The sequence below is a fragment of the Hippoglossus stenolepis genome, chromosome 12 (genome assembly GCF_022539355.2).
Source record: "Hippoglossus stenolepis isolate QCI-W04-F060 chromosome 12, HSTE1.2, whole genome shotgun sequence".
In the NCBI taxonomy this organism is placed as follows: Eukaryota; Metazoa; Chordata; class Actinopteri; order Pleuronectiformes; family Pleuronectidae; genus Hippoglossus; species Hippoglossus stenolepis.
Genome location: NC_061494.1, coordinates 23,113,086 through 23,134,005, shown reverse-complemented (window position 1 = coordinate 23,134,005; position 20,920 = coordinate 23,113,086). Strand labels below are relative to the sequence as shown.

At 43.9% G+C, this 20,920-nt stretch overlaps 1 protein-coding gene across 8 annotated transcripts in view; it reads right to left on the bottom strand.

The window, feature by feature from the left end:
* ehbp1 (EH domain binding protein 1) overlaps positions 1 to 20,920 on the bottom strand; it is a 126,406-nt gene that overhangs the window by 31,525 nt on the left and 73,961 nt on the right. For 6 of the 8 annotated variants that reach the window (XM_035172478.2, XM_035172474.2, XM_047342322.1 and 3 more), the window contains 6 exons: positions 13,762 to 13,912; positions 10,891 to 11,160; positions 8,185 to 8,339; positions 4,291 to 4,429; positions 3,818 to 3,918; positions 1,128 to 1,251 (listed from right to left, as the gene is read on the bottom strand). In XM_035172478.2, the coding sequence (XP_035028369.2) occupies positions 1,128 to 1,251; positions 3,818 to 3,918; positions 4,291 to 4,429; positions 8,185 to 8,339; positions 10,891 to 11,160; positions 13,762 to 13,912 (940 nt within the window). The remainder of the gene's footprint in view (positions 1 to 1,127; positions 1,252 to 3,817; positions 3,919 to 4,290; positions 4,430 to 8,184; positions 8,340 to 10,890; positions 11,161 to 13,761; positions 13,913 to 20,920) is intronic. The other 2 variants (XM_035172479.2, XM_035172482.2) reach the window with 2 other exon arrangements.

Genomic DNA, 20,920 nt, shown 5'->3' with positions numbered 1-20,920 from the left:
CTCCCCTGTGTTGCTCTTTCAGGATTTTGGGGGATAAATCCGCCGCGTTAGGTGCTGATATATCAGAAAGAGCATGACAGCTGCTGCTAAATTACTACAGCAAATACTGCACCTACACTTTCGGGACATTTGCAAACATTTAACACTTCTTGGGACCATGGATTTTCTTTTTTTTTTTTTTTTCCAACAGCATTCTTGGGTGAGGAACGGGATGCTATTCTCCAATTTCAGTTAGGGACTTAACGGAGCCAAGGCCCCTCTTTTTGGCTCGGCACTCTGTCTCATGTCTTAACAAGGCTTTACCCGCAGCCAAATCTTAAATAAAAACCTTCCGAATCCGGCTCTGCACGCCAAACCAGATTGCACTCTGTATGCACGGGTGTGTAAGCGTTTGTGTGTGTCTGTTGTGGATTTGTGAACTGTGTCAGTGCTCATGTTGTGTTGCCTCATTTTTTTTTTTTTTTTTAAACATTTCTTTGCTTCTCCCTCTCCTCCCTTTAACTCACCCCCGTCTTTCCTTATACAGCATATCAATGAAGGCCAGATATGTACTAGGGGAAGGAGGGTGTGTGTGTGTGTGTGTGTGTGTGTGTGTGTGTGTGTGTAGCTGTGCATGGCTGAGCGCACTGTTCAATAGTGTGGAGGTTGGCTGGCTGGCTGGGGCCGCGGCTGGCAAACGGCTGCAGCGGAGACTTCAGCTGGGGCTCCGCTATCGCACCCAGTTATCGTTTCCCCCATGAAGGGCTCCCTTATCACCCCAGCCCAGAGAGGTCTCCCTTCTTCTCCCATCCCCGAGACACACTCCCCTCTACCACCCTCCCCACCCATCCTTCCCCTCCCTTCTCCACCTCCGCCTCCTCCCTTTACCACCCCCCCCCCACCCTCCATCCCCTCCTTTCATATCCACCCAGCGCTCCGTCGCTCAACATTCAACCGAGAGGGAGGAAGGGAGCGAGAGAGAGGTGGTGGAGGGGGCTTCAAAGATTCTCTCTCTCTCTCTCTCTCTACACAAACGCACACATAAACACGTACACACACAAACTCCCCAAGTGTACATGCGTGTGTATGTGCGTGCGTACGCTCAATTTGCCAAAACTGTTTTTCCAGTGTAATTGGGCTTGGGGTACCTGTGTCCATGAGATAGCGCAGCCTCTTCTCCACGCGAGCAGCTCGGGCGTCTATGTGCCTCTGCTCGCTCTCCAGTGCAGACAGCTCCCCAACCACATACTGACTGGTGTCTTTGAACGCCTTCTGTCAACCAGAGAGAGAGAGAGAGAGAGAGAGAGAGAGAGAGAGAGAGAGAGAGAGAGAGAGAGAGAGAGAACGGTTATGAGAGAAAAGGAGGAGTAGCGCGATATAGCATTAAACAGAGGAAAAAAGGGATGGAGGGATGAAACAGAATATTGGGAGTTGGGAGAATGGAGAAATACAGAGATGGAATGTGAAGCAAAAGGGTGATGGAGGTACTGAAGAAATAAAAGGATGAAAAACAAATGACAAGAGAAGAAGTGAAGCGGCGGAGGAGGAGGAGGAGGGTGAAAATGTCCAGAGCAAAAATCTTTCCCAACATAAGACAAAAAGAAAAAGAGTTTAATTTCAGGACGAGTGACACAAACAGTCGGAGACAAACTGTTGCTGCCTCTTGTTTTCTCACATCTTCAAAAACCACTTTATAGCTGCAGAGTTTTATTGTTTGTTTAAAGAGCAGCAAAGCTCTAAATCTGAGGAATGTGAATGGAGACATATACGTGTGAATATTCACACAAAATTAAAACACCGGTTTCCTCCATCTCAGATTAAATCCAGTTTTTATTTAAGAATGTGTATATTGATTTGTTTAGGAATGTGTCATCTGTTCGCTTCAATTATTTGCTGGTGTAATTAAGGAAATTAATAAATATGAATGCTCCAATATTCATAATAATAATAATAATAATAATAACAATGAAAGGAGGGAGCGGTAAATGATGCAGCAGTGACATCTGAACAAGTTGCTTCACAGACATGAAGTGATCTCACTCACAGAACAGTGATGATCGATTAATCACTGCTTAATAAGTTATGGTCCAAAGATCAGATTCATCTTATTGTCCATGTAAAACCTCCAATATTTAATCCAGAATCAATATTAACGGTTTCTCCAGCAGGCGATCATCAGTTTAGTGATTTTATGTTGAACAGCTAACTTCACATTTTATAGTTGACTCATGTTGTTTGTTAAATGTCTCATTTAAGTGAGTCGTTCATTCAGCCGCTCCATTACTCAACATACCTGGACCCACATCACTCTGTAAAATAAGCACTTAATACACACTCCCCTCAGACCCCCGGTCACCTCTGTCTCTCGGCTACTTGCTATTCCCCGGAGATGCTCCTGTGAGTGAGGAAAATGTTTATTCAAATTCACCACTGAGGATGCATCCGAAAAATATCTCCATTTTACTGCTGATGCACTTCGTTTTTTCTTAATGGGAAGAGGAACTAGTGAGCAGGAGAAAGTTTTTATTCCACCCAGGCCAGCACTTTCCCCCTGTACTCTTTCCAGTGTGTGAGTGTGTGCATCTGTGCAACTCTGTGCACATGTGATTTGTGCAAGTGTGTGTATGTGTGCGCTGATTCCCAGCAGCCCCTCTGCTCCCCCAGTCCTCCCCCTCCTTGCGCGCTCTCGCTCTATCACCATATTTTTCCTTGGCAAATCAATTTTACACATGATCAGCCCACTCCCCTTGCCGCGCTCAGCCCAGCCGTAATTAAGAGGAGGGAAATTACCATATATATTATATTAATGCAAACATCATTCAGCAGGTAATTCTTGGCTGATCGGGATAATGGAAAGGTTGAACACCCATTAACCCTGGGGCCCAGGCACTGGGAGGAGGAGGGTGTGTGTGAGAGTGTGTGTGCGCATGGGACCGGGGTGGAGGGTGCAGGGTCGAGGGTAGGAGATGGCTGCCTGGGAAGAGAGATTCACCCCTTGGTCTCCAGCAGAACACACACCACACACACACACACACACACTCACACACACACACACTCACTGAAATAATAGCATTTATAGAGACACATGCTTTGTACGCACAAGTTCTAACATGGGCTGAGAAGAGGGTGTGAGTGTATGTGTGTGTGTGCACTTGAAGGACACGAAGGCACACAACTTACACACACACACATACACCTCTAAATGGCAGAGCAGCAGATATCTACCATTGTTATAATTAAAATGGCAGCCTGTTAGATCAATACTTAGATGTCTCTGCAGAGAAGAGACGGAGAGTGTGAGCGTGTGAGAGGTGGACAAGGTGAAGAGGAGGAGGGAGATTGAAGAGTCGAGGGAGCAGGGAGACGAGTTCTCTGACAGATTTATCTAAGACAAGACGGCGGAGACAGAGCGAGCTGACGGGCAGGAAATAAAAAAGGCCAAGAAGGTGACGAGACCTTCTGACCCCTCCTAAACTCCCCTCGTTTATTTAGCCAGTTTTCTAAAGACTTGATCATCTGTCAATTACACAGGCTTCATTAGGCCTTCACGAAAAGGAGTTGTACTAGGATATCGAAGCAGAGACTTTGATGTCACATGTTGCAGTAGCACCCCCCCCTTCCTCCTGAACCAGTTGATACTGTGCTGGGAAATCAGAGACTCATAAAGTGACTTTATACTTTGACATAATGATGTGGATCTAGCTCAGGGAAAAGCAAACTGGTTGTTAAAAAGTTTTCCAGAACCATCTCCGAACCAGCATTAGCACCAGGTTCCCCTTGGTTGAAAAAGGTTAATGTTTCGGGGACTTTTGTTAAATAGGAAAAGAACAGAACGAACCTCTTCTTCAAATGGTCTGCGAATATCAATCTCTGTCGGTGAACCTCTGTCCTCTTCAGCCTTCTTCAGATCCTCAGAAACAGACTTCTGCCTCTTCATCTCTGGAGGGATGAGCAGATGAACCAGTGTCAATAATCTCCTTTATAGTTCAAGGTAAAATGCACATAGATGTAAAGGAATTCATACTAAGTTGTCAGTGATCTGTCTTTGCATATAAATGTTATTTAAATGAGAAAATTCTCCTGTTGCAACAAACAACCTGAGAGTTTAATATCTTTTGGTAAGAGGAGGAGTTTCTTCCAGAAGCTGGTTCCAAAGCAGCAGCCGGGGAACAGGTAAATAATGATGTAGTGTTTTCAGAACCTGCATGTTGTGTGAGTTAAGAGTTGCTGTGTGCAAACAAACCTCCCTGGGTAAATAGTCTATGCATTGTTTATTCACTGCATACGTGTTTGTGTTGTATAGTCACTCACCTGGTCTGCTCTCCACATACTGGCTGAAGGACTTCAGCTGGGTTTTGCGGACGGCAGAGTCCTTGTTGAAGACGACCGGGCTGCGCAGTCTTTCTGTTGCCCTGCGCAGCCGCTCTGCTCGCAGCTCCTCAGCGTTATTCTGTCACGACAGAGAGAAACGTGCATTCAGCCTCGACGAGCAATTATCTTTGGGTTTATTCAACGACTACTTGTGATCATGTTGATCAAACTTCAAAGTACTGACTTTAAAAAACAATGTCAGAGATCAGTTTGCTCTCATCTTTTTAATTCTGTGAGCTTCCACCTGCCACTCAGATCTGCTCTCAAGCTTTTATTCAGAAGCTGATTCAGGGTTTCACAGCTGCTCTGGGATTATTGTGACCAAACACGCACAAAATAATGCAAACGTGTTGTGTGCAAACGCACCTACTCAAAGGCCACAAGATAAATCTGGTAGAGGTTGATATATTAGCTACATTCATGAACACAGACACATATGCATGTGTGTGTGCGCGCAGACACACACACACACTCACACTCTTGCTCATGAGAGAGACAAAAAGGAAGCAATTAACTTGACTTTCAACAAACCCAGAGCCAGAAAATATATTCAGATTATGCAAAATGCAAAAAAAAACACTATTGTTTTCAAAGTGAACATGTGTTAAAAAGCTCCACGCTCGCTTCTCTCACTATCAAAAAACCGGCGTGCAGGAATGTTTTATTACCAGGCCTCCAAATATGCCAAGCCGAGTGGAAAAGAAACCGACTCGGGCTGAGATTGACGCCGTGGCAACGTTAATAAGACGGCGAAACGTGTAATAAAGTCGACAATTAGGGCAAACATGTTCCACTGCTTGAGACAGAGGGAGATAGTGAAGCGGAGCAGGGACGACTAATAGAGACAGTGTGGGTGTGGAACCAGCTGTGGACGGGGAGTTGTTAGTTTAGCTTCAGATTATTGACTTTCAAACACAACGTCAGCAATTAGTGTGTTCTCGCTTTGTTTAGTCTATTAGTCTGTGTCAGATTCCACCGGCCACTTAAAAACCTCACGTCAAGTCAAATTGAGGCTAAATTATTTATGAGGTGTTGTGTACAAAATGCCCAATTAAAAGATTTTAAATCATAAAGCGAGAGCTGGGATTTAGGAAAGCATTTGTCTTGGCGCTGCCCTGCCGGTTGACACACACACACACACACACACACACACACACACACACACACACACACACACACACACACACACACACACACACACACACACACACACACACACACACACACACACACACACACACACACACACACACACACAATGTGGAAGAGCAGAGGGTGAATTTAAAAGACGACTCGGTCATGTGATCATTGACCTTTGGAGCTTTTCTCACATGTAGACTGTGACATGTATTTTTTACTTTAGCAGAACAATCACTTCAGTTTCCATCTTGATTTCATAGAGTCGTTGCTCTGTGTGAATCGGACGCTCTACGTCAGGATGACATAACGGCCTCAATGACAGACCTGGAAATGCATCAAATATCTCTCTGGCCTTAGTTTAACATTGTATTTGCTGTGCATCATCTGTCACTGAGATTAAATGAAACTTCAGCTATGAAAGTTCACACTAACTTATTTTATAAGGCTGATTTTATGAATATTTAGTATGTTTGTTTGTAGGAAAAGTGCGACAATCACTGATAATTGGACGTCAAAGGATTTATTGGATTAATGCTGCTGTTCTTGTCATGTTTTCATGATAAGGGTTTGGTATTTTTTTTAATTTCTCAAGTTTATTGACCGGGAAGAACTGCAAACCTTTGCAATATCTACAGTGAACTGTTTAATTTGACACAAGCGTAAATCCCTGAGGAGACTGATTAGGACACGGAGGCTGTCGACCCAATTATTATTTATTGTTTAACTGTTGAGAATCTGACTCGTTCAATGGACGAGAGGTTAAACAGCTGCATCACAACTAGACTCTGATGAACACAACAAAATGATGATGACGTTCACTTTCAACACTTTCTTAAAAACTTATAAACTAACTGGACAGTGTCTTTCTCTCTTTTCAAACATGCCCCCACACACACACACACACAGAACACCTGCCCAGTCGGCTCCCCTCCATCCCTCCTCCCATCTTACTCTCTTTCTCTTATCTCTGTTATCATCGCTGTGGTGAGCAATGGCAGCAGTGATTCAGTGATTCTGCTGTGTGTGTGTGTGTGTGTGTGTGTGTGTGTGTGTGTGTGTGTATGCGCATGCAGGGTGCTGCGTGACTAATGTTGCAGTCTGCTGAGCGTCGCATGCCCTTATCGTCCACCACCGAGGCTGCGCATACACACAATTGCTAATGAGGGAGAGAGTGAGTGTGTGTGTGTGTGTGTGTGTGTGTGTGTGTGTGTGTGTGTGTGATGTGGCTGCAGGTCGTTCCACCTGCCTGAAGGACTTTTAAGATGTCCAATCCTCCTGGGACAAGACGGTGTATGATTTTTATTTTAAGTAAACTGACGTGAGCACACACAGAAACACATTTATGTTCATGTGCAGCCACTGACTGTAAAAAGCTTATGACATAACTGATTTGTTTCAGGTGTGTTGTTTTAAGTATATTTTAATTTGGTGCATTTCCGCAAAAGAGTTTTACCTAAAATGAAATCGTGTGATAAAGACAGACTTTTGTATTTTAGGCTGTAAATGGAAAGTCAGGAGAATCAGCTCATGACATTGTTCAACAACCCGATTAAACAACAGCAGATAAACTGTTTATTACAACATTTCATGATACATGACTCAAAAGTTGTACCTGTTGCACCTTCAGTTCTAAAGTAAAGCCAATCATGATGGTTAGCTTTGGCCCAAGAGGGATAATAAGTAGAGTATGATTATATGATGTAGATCATTAACTAATAATGACATCATTCTAAACAGAAAGCCAAACAGGTCTAAAACTCTAAAGATATTAACATGTGGCGTGATAACCAAGAAGTCTGTTAGGGTTAGATGTTAAACAGACACTGAGGTGAGGGAGTTCTGAAGTGAGGTGGCAGGTGGGGACACTGAATGTAATGTACACACTTCTGGGTAAAGTGATTTAGATTTGGGCGTCAACCAAACGTCAATTCTATGTCTGTGAGGGTCAAGTGGTAACACATGCACACATGCACACATGCACACATGCACACGTACACACGTACACACTCTTTTGGCCATAAAGGACTAAGCCTTTTAGGCTTTGAACACAAGAGGGTGTTTATGTGAATTGATGATCAAAGACACCCTGTGCTGCCATAAGCACAGAGGGTTTCTGCTTGTACTGACAAACACACACACACACACATGCACGCACACACACACGCACGCAAACACTCACTTTACTCCACTTGACATTCAAAATCAATTAACCAGATGTTAAGACTGGCCGGCTGCGTTGTTGGCTCAATATTCACATCAGAAGGTATAGACACATGCAGCAGCAGTAGCCCCCCCGCTCCCACCTATCCAGACACACGACTACTGTGTGAAAAGGTCACAGTCAATAGAGGGGACAGCTAGCACGTTATGTAGAGCATTACGATGCCACTGTGTGTGTGTGTGTCGTGGCTTTGGACGGACTCATATGGACACAAGAGGGATAAACTACAGCCTCACATGAAGCGGTCCAACTAACTGATGTGTACACAGGGTCAGCCAGTTGACAACAGGGTCAATCGGACCTGATTGATTGGACTGACCCTTTGATGGTGTGGAGGAGAGGAGGGGAGCGAGGGGGTGGGAGGGAGGGAACAGAATGAGAGGGGAGGTGGATAAAAGAAGAGAGGGATGCAGAGAAAAAGGGAAAGGAAGCTATACAGTGCATGTTTTGAAGTGCGCGGATAGTGTGCGTACCTCCAGTCCTTCTGCAGGGCTGAGTGGAGAGCTGGAGGAGGCAGAGGGTGAGGATGAGGAGGAGGTGGAGGACGGGGACGAAGGGGAGGTGACTGCTCTCGGGCTGACGTCCACCAGCTTCTTCAGCTTCAGGTCCACATGTCGACTGTTGGAACCTGGAGAGAGACGGATCAGGGGAATGAGAACAGTCACTGTATAAACACTACTGTATAAAACACAGACGTTTAAACTGAAGACAAACACACACAGACAAACATTTACAAAGTCAAAGAGGTGACAACTTACTTACTTTGCATTCATACACACAAACACACACCAAAGCCATTGACAGGGAATACACACAAACACATGAGTGGGAATGGATACACAGCATAGTGTACTGAGTGTGTGTGTGTGGGAGGGGGGATTCATGACTGACGCGGCAGCCCTAAGTCCTGCTTGTGCTGCAGAGAGCTGCTGAAGTACTCACAGTACATGACCATAACTACAAGATGGAGGAGAAGAAACTCATGTTTTAGGTGTTTGTTCTCTCAGTCTCTTCCTCAAAGGTTTACAATATTAAGATGATAAATTTCCATAGAGTAGAATTTATGTCGACAAAGTTACATTACTATTTATTAGTTTTCCACAGGTGTGCCTATTTAACCTTTTCCGTTTATACTGGATTCAAATTTGTACTTTCCTCTAAATGTTGCTCCTGCAAATGTCTTTATGTTACATTAGGTTTACTGTTTGTTTGATTGTTTTGCAGCAGGATTCATCATTTATAAGGAATTATTCATGGCATTTTACCAATGTCCAAGGCAATAATTCATGGATCTTAATAAAACATATTTGGGGGACTAATATCTATGAGTGTCTGCAATCTGGTGCAGCTTGATTGAATTAAAGGGGACCGTTGGGCCTTGGCAGAAATAAGCGCTGTACTAACCGACTCATCTGTTTCACCCAAATTCCTCTCTTCCATTTTTCTTTCTCCTTTTCTTTCCTCCACCCAATTCTCCATCAACCTCTCTCTCTCTCTGCCTTCCAGTGGTTGTGTCCAGGTCTATTTTGCAGGGACTGGTAACCACAGCCCCCCTGCCAGGCCAGACCACTGCACTGAAGAAGATGAAAGAACGGGAGGGCAACCGTTTCATGTGTCATCTCCCACTAACACACACACACACACACACACACAATGAACGCATACAGCTGCCAAACTGAGACACAGAGACACATAAAGAAACAAGCATACAGACTCATACGCTCAGGAACACACAGCAAAGGAGGTGGAGTGAATGACCTGTGTTGCTGGAAAAGTACGGCAAAAACCGAACACGTTTTGTAGAATCAAGTGCGGAATCAGCTCTACTTTCATGATACAATCGCCACCATCCGTTTCTTTCAAGGCTAAATAAAAAATTAGCAGCAACAAAGAACAAACACAGGAACACGGCGAGAGAGAAAACCACAAACAAATGGTGCAGAGATATTTCACTTCAAAGCCGGAGGAACCGTTTGTCTGTTTTCATGTGTTTTCTTTTCTTGCGCTGCCTCACTGTACTCACACCTATCTCACATCGGCAGGAAACTGAGGGAGCAAATAAAATAAATTAACTACAAAACAAAGTAATTAGTTTACCTCTGAAGATTTGAGCAAATGCTTTCCTGAAGATATGATTTTATTTGTCTGGGGAGCACTTTGCAGAGTTTTATTAATTACGACTTAAGGAACTTTGTAAAGAAGGAAAATTGGGTAAAAAAAAAAACCAACAGTAAACTAACTGGACTGCACTTGTTCCTCCAGTGTGTGAAGGCCTGGTGGCTACAGAGCCAACAGGTCACAGAGGTCTGAGGGGGAGTGAGGAGATGATGATTCACGAACATGCACTGAGAGAGGTCAACATGGATGATGGAAGAGAGAGAGTGAGAGAGAAGCAAAGTGAATAAGTGGGTGAGTGGAGCTCGGATCGGACTAAAAGCCTGTTCAGACAACATCACTGGTTTAGTAAACGCCTGCACTGCACTGAAGCTCCATCCACACAACTAGGTTTTAGTTTTAAACACATCGCTGTTGCTACGTTTACACGTCTGACCACACAACCAGAGATTTCGAGCTACTAAAACTGAGAAATATGGAAAAATCTGTTTTAGTTATAAAACTTGCAGGCAGCCCTTTAGTGTGGACGGACAGAAATTGAGACGTCAAAGAGACAGATATTGATTCATCCACATTCAGTTCCTGATCGTTTCTCCTCATGGCTCAACTAGTTGAAGGCACAAGGTTGAAGTCGTACTTTTCCCTGTTGCCGTTTCTCATTTGTAGCATAAGCAACAATCTGCTTCCTGTTTACAGCGTCACACACACACACTCGGTAAACGTGGAAGGTCACGATATGGGTTTTCAGGTGCGTTACTGAGATTAATATTGATACGGAGCTACAACACTCGTGTGGCTGGATTGTTTTAGTAGAAAATGAAACTGGGTGGAGGAGAAAAACTCCATTAGATCGTTATCACACCTCAGTATTGTCCTGTCATCTGACCATTTGGTTTATTAGTAACTGAGTGATGAAAGAGGGGGAGAGAGAGAGTTTGATTGTAAATGAACATGTAGTAAATATGTGAAGCAAGTGTTAAACAGTTGATTTTAGTTGATTAGAAGGAGACAAACATACGACAGTCGACCATGCAGCACCACACAGCTTCAGCCACAGACTTTACCCAGAGAGGTTAGCTCAGAGCCGGGGTTAGTAAGCTCCAGGGCCCCCCCCTGGGAGCTGGAAGGGGTTGGTAGCAGGGCCTCCAATGGCAGCGGGTTAGTAACCAGTGCAAACGCAGATGTGGCAGCAGCAACAGTGTCATCATCACCACCACCACCACCACCATCATCATCACCAACATGGGGCTTCTCCTCCTCAGCCCGCCCCTCTTCCTCATCCTCACCCCTGTCACCATCATCCTCATGATGACCCCTCACTCCGTCCAAAACATCTGTGGGTACGGAGTGGGACAGAGGGAAAGACCAAGGAAAGGGAACGAGGAAGGGAGTGAGTCAGGGAGGCAAGAAATAAAAAAAAGAGGATTAGTGAAGGTGTTAGGAAGGAGGCGAGAGAGGAGAAGTGAAAATGTGGATGTTGGAGGAATAATAGGTCAAAATGAAGAGGAAAGAAAAGCTTGGTTAGTTAGTGTTAACAGAAATCTGAAAACATGTTACATCGGACAACGTTTACCCTGTTCGCACGTCTATTTCTGCATTTACATTACATTTACTGCCCTCATGGTGACCTTTAGAAAAAACAATACCACTAACCAATCTAGAATTGTTGTTGTAAAGTTAAATATGACACCTAAAAAGAGGTGGGGCAAAAAGATCCTGTTCACACAGCCTGTTCTAAGCAGGAATGTTGTCCCTTTATCACACCTTGTCGTTCTGTGTAATCGGAATAAAGACCGAATGGGGGCGCTTTGTTGTTCTGCCTTGTATATTGCATAATATTGCATTTATGTCTGTGTACGAGGGTTAGTTGGACCAGACACCAGTTCCATAAAGTGTTGCCTCTGATTCCACAACACCAACTGGTTCAGTTCAGTGTAAACAAGCAAACACAGCATAATGGTATGAATCCAGCAGCAATATGTTGGGATCTCTGTATGAACGGGGCTCAAGAAGGCACATGTTTCATGAGGTTTCCTGAGGGGCTGAATAGATCAGTGTCTCTACATCGGGAACAAAAGAAGAGACCTGTTAGAATAAACCCAAATGGAGACCTGAGCGGCGCTCGCTGCATGGGTAACCCACCACGGATTAAAACAAAACAATCAGTAAACAGCATCTGACATTCAAGCTCCCTTCGCTGCTATTTACGACTTGGTGGGGAGCGGGACTGAGAACAAAGAGGGAAGGCGAGAGAATCATACTAACAGTATTTCCTGTTAGTTTTTTTTTTCCTTCCTAATTTGCTAGCTGCGACGTGGAGCGTGCTAGCAAGCGCCGTTCCTGCGTGGCTGGCTCGGGCCTAATTAATGGGAGGCCACGGTGATGGAGTTTGGAAAGTTTCTTTGCGGGCAGACACTTGGAGGGGGCAGCCTGAGCTGCATTAAAGGACCGTGAATGGTGTTGAGGGGAGAGAGGGAGAGAGGGAAGGAGAGAGAGAGAGGGAGTGTGGGGGCTAGGATTAGCCGTTCTGCTCGGGAGGCCTTGTGTATCACAGCCCACAGCATTTCTCTCTTCTCTCTACCTCCTCCTCCTCCCTTGTTCCGTTCTTTCCTCCAACTCCATTTTTAATGAGACCAACAATTAGTCCAATTCAGAAAAGCTGAAAGAGCAACTAAATCAAGTGCTTCCCTCTGTATGCCTCACTGTCTCCCTTCTGTCATTCCACCTAACAAGTCGCTGATCGCACTTCTGGTTTTTTAGGCTTTGTTTGAGTTTTGGACTTTTCATTGAGCAACACAAGTTATTACCTGTAAGCCAAGGAGGTGATGTGTGTCACCTAACTTCCGTCAAGACAGATTATATTTGGCAGAGATCAAGACAAAGGGGATCCAGGAATTTTAGTTTGTGACATTTTCACTGATTCTCTGTGAATAACTTATTGATCCTGGTTGTTAAAGTTCCGCTTTTCATTCAACTGTGGTTACATAAGGGTCTTTGTTGTAAGAGGTTCGACTTTTACTTTACTGAACTGTAACAGGCATGTTTCTGTTTTCTTTCTGTAAAAATGTGTAACTTATATGCAACTCACAGAACAAAAGGTCACGTCTCAGTGTTTGTTCCATCTTTTCTTATTCTGTTATGGATACTGCTCACTATTGCACTATGCATTTTATCACTGCCTTTTCTACTTCTCACACTCTTTGTCCTCACCTGTCCACACGCTCACCTTCCTGCAAACACCCGATCAAACTGAACAGTGCAACACAAAGAGAAGTGTTGAGGAATCTGAATCAAATGACGAGAGAGGCCTAATAATAGCCATTATCGTAATAACCCCAATTTCAAGGAAATGGAAAGCAGTGGGAAACGCGCACGGCAGCAGTTGCTACCCCTGCAAGCCGTTATTAGAAGTGTTTGGTGTTTTGAACATAATTTGGCCGCACAATGTGTTGTGTTGATTAACAATTACTGGGTGAACAAGACAAGGGGGAAGTCACAGGGTAAACTGCTGCTCTGAATATGAGGGTGGTGCTTTTTAGACCCACGGCTGTTGTCAAATGACATTTTGTTTTTCTCTGAGGATTAGGCAGAACCCCTTTAGAGAGCATAATGGAAATGTGTGAGTCGTAGCATGTGTGCGTGAAGAAAGTGAGTATGTCAACAGCATGCTGGTGTGACTTTTCCTTTGTATCATAGTTAATGAGTATTAAGTGTTGGCGTGTGTGTGTGCTAATTGCGAGGCCTTTCACGATTCTGAAAGTATGTTACTGAGGAAAAACAAAGGGCGAACAGAGACGCTCTTTCCAAGTTTTAATGTTTGTGTTTGAAGTTATTGACTTCGAATGTGGCCCTGTTCTGGTGAAGCAATCACAAGAGGATACCTCGTGTGTGACGTGTGTGTGTGTGTGTGTGACACAGTGTGTGAGTGTACCGACCTCCAGCCGGGTTGACCTTGCTCCCCCTCCCTCTGTCGGTGCTGGACGGGTCCAGCGAGCTCAAATCAGACATCTTGACTCCGGACCGAGCCTCGGCGATCAGCTGCCTGGCTCGCTCTCGCAGCTGTCTTCGCCGCTCTGCATCCCGCTCCTGCACACAGACACACACATAAACACAAAAACATGAACAAAAGAATTTCACTCACCCCTGTTCAGGTGCAAGTAAATGTTATAAGATTCAGAGGGGAAAAACATGCGCACACACACCATTTACTACAAATATAAAAAACTTTTGTTATCAAAATGGATGCACACACACACACACACACACACACACACACACACACACACACACACACACACACACACACACACACACACACACACACACACACACACACACACACACACACACACACACACACACACACACACACAATATTGGCACTAGACAGATACAGTATTGAGCCGTCACCATCAGAGTAATGGCAGAAATGCCATTTTCAGGGCAATCCAATCTGATTGTGCCGATAGCACAGTCCACCACACATACACTCGCCGAGCAACGGGAAAACCTTGATGATGTCAATTGACAAACACTTAACTGATAAATACCCCCACACACAAACACACACAAACACACACACACTCCACCAGATACACAAGATACACAAATATCCAAGAAAGGGACCTTAAAATAAAGTTTTTAACAAGACTGTCAAAATGTGACTTCCAGAAAATGAGGGACACAAAATACGACACAGGAACAGAGAGGAGGCGAAGTAAAGAGGGAGTAAACTGTAAAACTATTCAGACTGTCGAGTTGTGATATTTCTGAGACAGTCAGAGCTGCAGCGGTTGAGGCCACTCGGAAAAAACTGGCTCTGAATGTCGCCTGCATGACAACCGAAGTTACGAGGGACACAAACTAACACAAACTCGTCTTACACAACACAATCTAAGCACTAACAACACTTACACACTGAAAACTCCACCTTGCACACACCCCCGCCTCTCCCAAATATACACAACCACATCCCACCCCAAGGGAGAGTGAAGCTGCATTTCTCTATCACCGCTCTCCCTCCCTGTGGTTTTCTGTTAATCAGCCTTCTCCATATTGAGAAAGGGGTTTTAGGGCTGGCCTACTGAAGCCGCCCATTTATCCATTAACAAAACAAGCAGCGCCCGCTAATGAGCTACATCTCTCCATTTCCATGTCAATTGTTTGCTTGTAGCCATTGTTAGGGTGGGACAATGGGGCTGTTTTGTAAATGACAGCAACCCTAATGCACTTTGTGTATGTGCGTGTGTGTGTGTGTGTCTGTGTGTGTGTGTGTGTGTGTGTGTGAGAGAGAGAGAGCCCGAGGGGATGCCCACAGGGGAGGGGAACTCACCTTAGAGAGAACCTGGTAAAGACAGGTGACAGACAGAGAGAGAGGAGAGAGAGAGAGAGAGACAGAGAGAGAGATAAAGAGTGAGGGGATGAGCGAGAGCCAGCTTGTAGAAAAGCAGAGTTTCGAGCACAACAACTCGTCTTTTCCAGCTCCCGGTCAGATTTGTTCCAGGGAACCAGCAGGGAATTATGATTGCTAAGTTGAATGAAAACGAGAGTTGGCATCCGTAAACCAGGAAACTGAAAGTCCAATTCCAGCGAGGTCTACAGAACAAAAGTTAATGTACAGGTAAAAAACTTGAAAGAAGTTCTATAATGACCAAATCTGGGCTATTTGGTCCATTGTCAGAATCAAGTTTCATCAACATGATATTTAAAAGGAAAAGTCAAGGACCACAACTTGATTTTCAGTAGTTGGGCCATAATAAACTTATTACATTGATCTTGACAGTTTAGTAAACTGCAGTTTAGGAAAACTATCATCTGTTGAGCAGTGGAAGTTGAATTTTAGCTTTTATTTATGTTACCTGAGCAAAGCACATGAATGGAAAGTAAGTTGGGAGACAAGGTTTACTTTGTTGTAATGCTATTATTATACCTAAAGAAACCTAAGGACTAAAAACAACATTTTTCAGAAGCAGAAGCCTTGGAAATAAGTCTTATATCGATAGACAATAAGGGTGAGAGGAGTTTTCTTCAGGACTGTGTCGACTGTCACTAGTTTTAAAGTTGAGAGAAATGATCCAGAAGTCAGGACTGTCTCTGCCTGAAATACATTTTAAAAGAAAAAGATCTGGAATAGTTTTATCGCCAGTTTGCAGCAAACTTTCACGATATAATAATTTCCTTCTCTCTTTATGGATCCTGTTTTGTTTTTTCCTTTATTTCAATGGACCCTCACTTCCAAATGTCTTATTGCATTTCCTTTGCAGGATTGTCCTTGTGTTCATAAATTCAATATGATAAAGAGCAATGTCACTGATGGCCTTCTGGCTACGGACTGGTTCTGATATCCAATCTGGCCTTTACAGATATGGGAACTACTACCAGTTTAAGTGTGCATTTGTATACATACATATTCACAACACCCTCCCAACACAACCCACCGCACTACTGTTGTCGGCCATTTTGGGGACAGGAAATAGGAAACTGACTTTGCCTATCCAGAGGCTAGGATTAACACTATAGACTATCTGACTAGCGCCTAGCTCGGCCCGCTACAAAGCCACTGATTAGAAAATAGGAGAATGTGGGGGAGGAGGAGGAGAGAAGAGGAGAAGAGGGCAGGAGGAGAGGAGGGGAGGAGGAGAGGAGGAGAGGAAAGGCTGTTTATTGTATAAAGGACAGAGTGAAATGATCTATGATCAAATCTTACTGTGAAGAAAGTAAACAAGAAAACTTGAGTAAATGTGTGATTTTGAAACTGTTGGACTAAGTTTCCTTTGCTAAAGAATTGTCTTTAGGTTTAAGAATTAAACAGATAATACATGTTGTGGTTTTCATTATCAAACTAAAAATACGGCACTGCTGTTGTAGGCCTCTGCCAACCGGTGCACTTTCTCTTTCCCAGATTCATGTTATGATACCGTGACCTTTGACGACCACAGTCTACTCAGCTCGTGCCAAATCTGAAAGAATTCCCTTGAAGAGTTCTTGAGATTTTACATTCACAAGACAAAACCTGTGATTTGAGAGAGTGACCTTGACCATTGACCATCAAATTCTAAACAGGGATATTCTGTTCATAGGGCAAAAATATTTAAATAGGTTTTTGAGTTTACAGTGGTCTTGACCTTTGACCTTTAACCACCAAAGTCAATTCATCTTTGAGTCCAAGTAAATATTTGTACAAAATGTGAAAAAATGTCCTCACGGTCTTAAGACATCGCGTTTACAAGAATGGGACGGACGGAAATATAGTCACATTTTTGGAAATTGTCAAAAATATCGTTATTATTATTTTCTAGTATACATCAGGAATATTGGAGTAATTCATTACACTTGTCCATAATTGAAGATACGGGGCAGTAGCCTCAAGGAGTTCTTGAGATATCGCGTTCACAAGAATGGAACGTACGTACGAACGGACGACAAGAAAACAGTGTCTCCTGCCACTGGCTGTCGCCGGCGTGGAGGCATAACAAAAACTCATCCATAACTCAGGTATTCAAGAACTGCTAAGCGGAAAAAACAAAACAATAATCAGGAGGAATTGGACAGCGCCCACAGAGAAAATGATTTTGAAGACAATTTGAAAGAAGCAAGATGTGGAGAGTCCATTATTTCTACACAACATTTAGGTCCCACTGAGAATGAACATTCATCCAACTGTTATCAACACTGACATCGCAAATACAACTTACTATTTTATTAGGAACAAGTTATTCCAGAACTTTCTTCCAGGCATTGACTTGTCGTCCAAGTGGTGATGAAACGCCACCTAGTGGACATTATGTTGCAACTACGCAATGATCACAGTCGCCGTTTCCAACTGGGAAAGTGTAACTGGACATCGAGCGTAACGGGGAAAATAAGCACACGTAGGCTTTTTATTCTGTGACACGGGAAACAACCAACCAAAGACAACCTGAAAAACAGCCGAGCAGGCAAACGCAGCCGGCCACGTCGTTACATGATCAAAGCCAGGGCAGAAAGAAGTGGGAATGAGGAGGGGTGACGCACGTCAGCTGATGGTCAGTGGGTAGCTCGGCTTCAAGAATAGAGACTCAGGAGGAGAAGATTTCAATGAAGACGGCGAGAACAATTGTGTACTGTGTCTTCCAGTGACTGACTGGAACCTCCAGGGGAAGAAGGCTAAACGGTTGAGTGCGAAGCGGAGACAGGGGGCTCCTCTGTGGGCTTGGCGTCGGGGTGAGGACCCCTCTCCGCTCTGGAAGCTGTTTTTGAGCAGGGGGAGAAGGTTGTCGCCTTGGTTGCTCTTTTCTGGGCAAGGAGAAAGAGAGAGGGAGGGCACGCACCAGTGGTCATGTACAGAGACCTGGCGTGGGCATCGAGCAATGCCACACACACACACGCACGCACGCACACACACACACACACAGGGATGAACACACAATCACTATCTGAAAGGGTTTGCCAACCTCCCAGATAGCCAGCCAGTCTGGCAGCCAGTCATGCAGCTCCAGACATTTGTCATGACAGGCTAATTCACAGTCAAGAGGTGCTTTAGGTCTCTATCTGGTCCAGGCACACGCACACACACACGCACGCACGCACACACACACACACGCACAGACACACACACACAAATGATAAAGAGCTAAAGAAAACCCACACATACTCATGATGACATTGATTCAAAACAGAAAAACACACACTTGAGACACTTTCCTCACTTTGTTATTCTACTTAGCTTAATGTTCACAACAGTGTAATACAATAATATAATTAATATGGCTTTTCTCAAACCAAATCCCCATATGTCCACAACTAGTCTCTTCTCTTTATACCTAATATTTACATCTTAAATGTATTAAGTTAGTTAGTTTATTATTTACTTTACTTTTCTTGCACCATGTGTGACCCAGGGTTCAGGTTCGGAGACAAGACTGATGTTAAGAGATTTAGAGGAAGGAACCAAGCAATGGGATTTATGGAAAATGTGGTATTTCAATTTGGAGGCTTGCAGTTATACCACAACATACCGCTGTTAATTTAACACCGATATTAGCATTTCAAAAAATATCATGTTCCAAATATAGAAATCCATCACTGTCAATACTCCTTCTTGCTCATATTTTGGTCAAAAGAGCGAGAGAGAGAGAGAGAGAGAGAGACGAAGAGGGAGAGAGAGGGAGAGGGAGAGAGAGAGAGAGGGAGAGGGAGAGAGAGGGGGGCTTATCGGCTGGCTCCAGACAGAGTGCACGGATCAATGGGCGTGCAAGGCCCACAGTGATCAATGCATTTGATAAAGAATTAAAGAAGAGCCACTGTACATGGCTATCAAAGAACCAGGACACGGCCTAATTATGATTCGACGGGTGCGTGCGCATGATAGGGGTCTGTGTGTGTGTGTGTGTGTGTGTGTGTGTGTGTGTGTGTGTGTGTGTGTGTGTGTGTGTGTGTGTGTGTGTGGTGTGTGTGTGTATAATGTACATAAATATAAATCTGTGAGATGTCAGTGTGGAAGTGGAATGGAAGCGTGGGTTGTACACCTGTGTGTCACAGACATAAAAGTGTGTGTGTGTGCAAAAATGGGGAGTGGTGTTTATAAGCATGTGTGTGTTGAGCCGTTTTCAGACATGACCTCCGGTAGCGTTTCCTTTTCACACATGCAAAACGCAGCAGGAGGTTTTCTGCACAGACGCGTTCACGACAGCAACAAATCAGCCGCCAGGTGCAGCAGACAGAGACAGGAAGTGACGTATTGACTCCACTGCGTAGATCACATGATCTAGAGATCACATAGAAGCATCATCAAACCCCCCCCCACTCGCGGTGGATCCAGCGGGAGGATTCACACGTCGACTTCTCCTGGATTTCTACGGACTTTATAAAAGGAGGCCAGGTGCAGAAAGTCTGTAACGTCTCACTCAGACATTTGCGTCGACACATGCACCTCCTCCAGAGAACATATGGAGGAGGTGCGGAGTCCCGTGCACGTCTGAAAATGTGTGTGCGTTTAAGAAGTACTGTGCGTGTGTGTGTGTAAATCAAGCTGATATTTCTAGAGCAAATAAACGTGTGTGTTTGACTTCTGAAGTTCTGTTTAACTGTGGCTTTACCATTGAATTTACAGTTTGTCTTGAGCAGTGTTTGTGTGTGTGTTTAACAAAGGGCACTTGTACAGTAGGACAGGTAGAACAGGTAAAGTGGAGGCTATTCACACACTCACTGAAGTGTCAGAGGAGCTCGTCGGTGACAGGCGAGTAAGATGGGAAGGTTCTGCCCTTTAAATAGACAGGATAATTACTGTGGAGAGACAGAGAGAGGAAGGGACAGAAAGACAAGAGGTAGAAAGAAAGACAGAGAACATGAGCTGAACTCTGGGACGGTGGGCGACAGAAAGACACAAGTAACCCGTCACTGTACGAGACACTTTGTGAGTAAAGACGGACAGTGAGCGTGTGTGAAGGGGTTCCCTCTAAATAAAGAAATCAAAAACTTTACTCGACCTTGTTGACTAGATAATCATCAGTGAGCTCGGTCAATAAACGGGTTGATGTTGACTTTCTGTTATTAGAGCGTGTGTGTGTCTGCCGATGAGTGACAAGAAACTGCCGAAGACAAAATGTGTTGCCGTTTGTATAATAATTTGTTGACTATTCTGTTGTATCATGTTTGTATTAGCAAACCTGATAAAAAAAATGTTTGCTCATAATGTATCATACACAATATATTGTTGTAGGATTTCATATCATTATAATGAGTCCTGATTGCTTATATCCTTTATTAGGACCTGGGATGGTAATTTATTTGAATGATATTAATTATTGTGAAAGTGACACTTGATTTCTTCAGTGTTTTAAAACAGAAATAAAGAACAAGCAAGATAAACTTAACTCCACTTTCTCGTGGCATCAATATAACTATGTTTTAAATCTTCAATTCCAATTTCCAATTAGATATGTCACTTTTGAAACATCCACACAGAAAATACGACACTGTTGTCCAGAGTAAGAAAGCAAAACGTAAGAAATTCATTAACAACATCTTTCCTTCAGTAAATGAAAATGAATGGAAACTACAGGTGCCACTTGTGAAAAGGCATTGATGGAGACGGCAGCTGATGGAAGAGCCGCA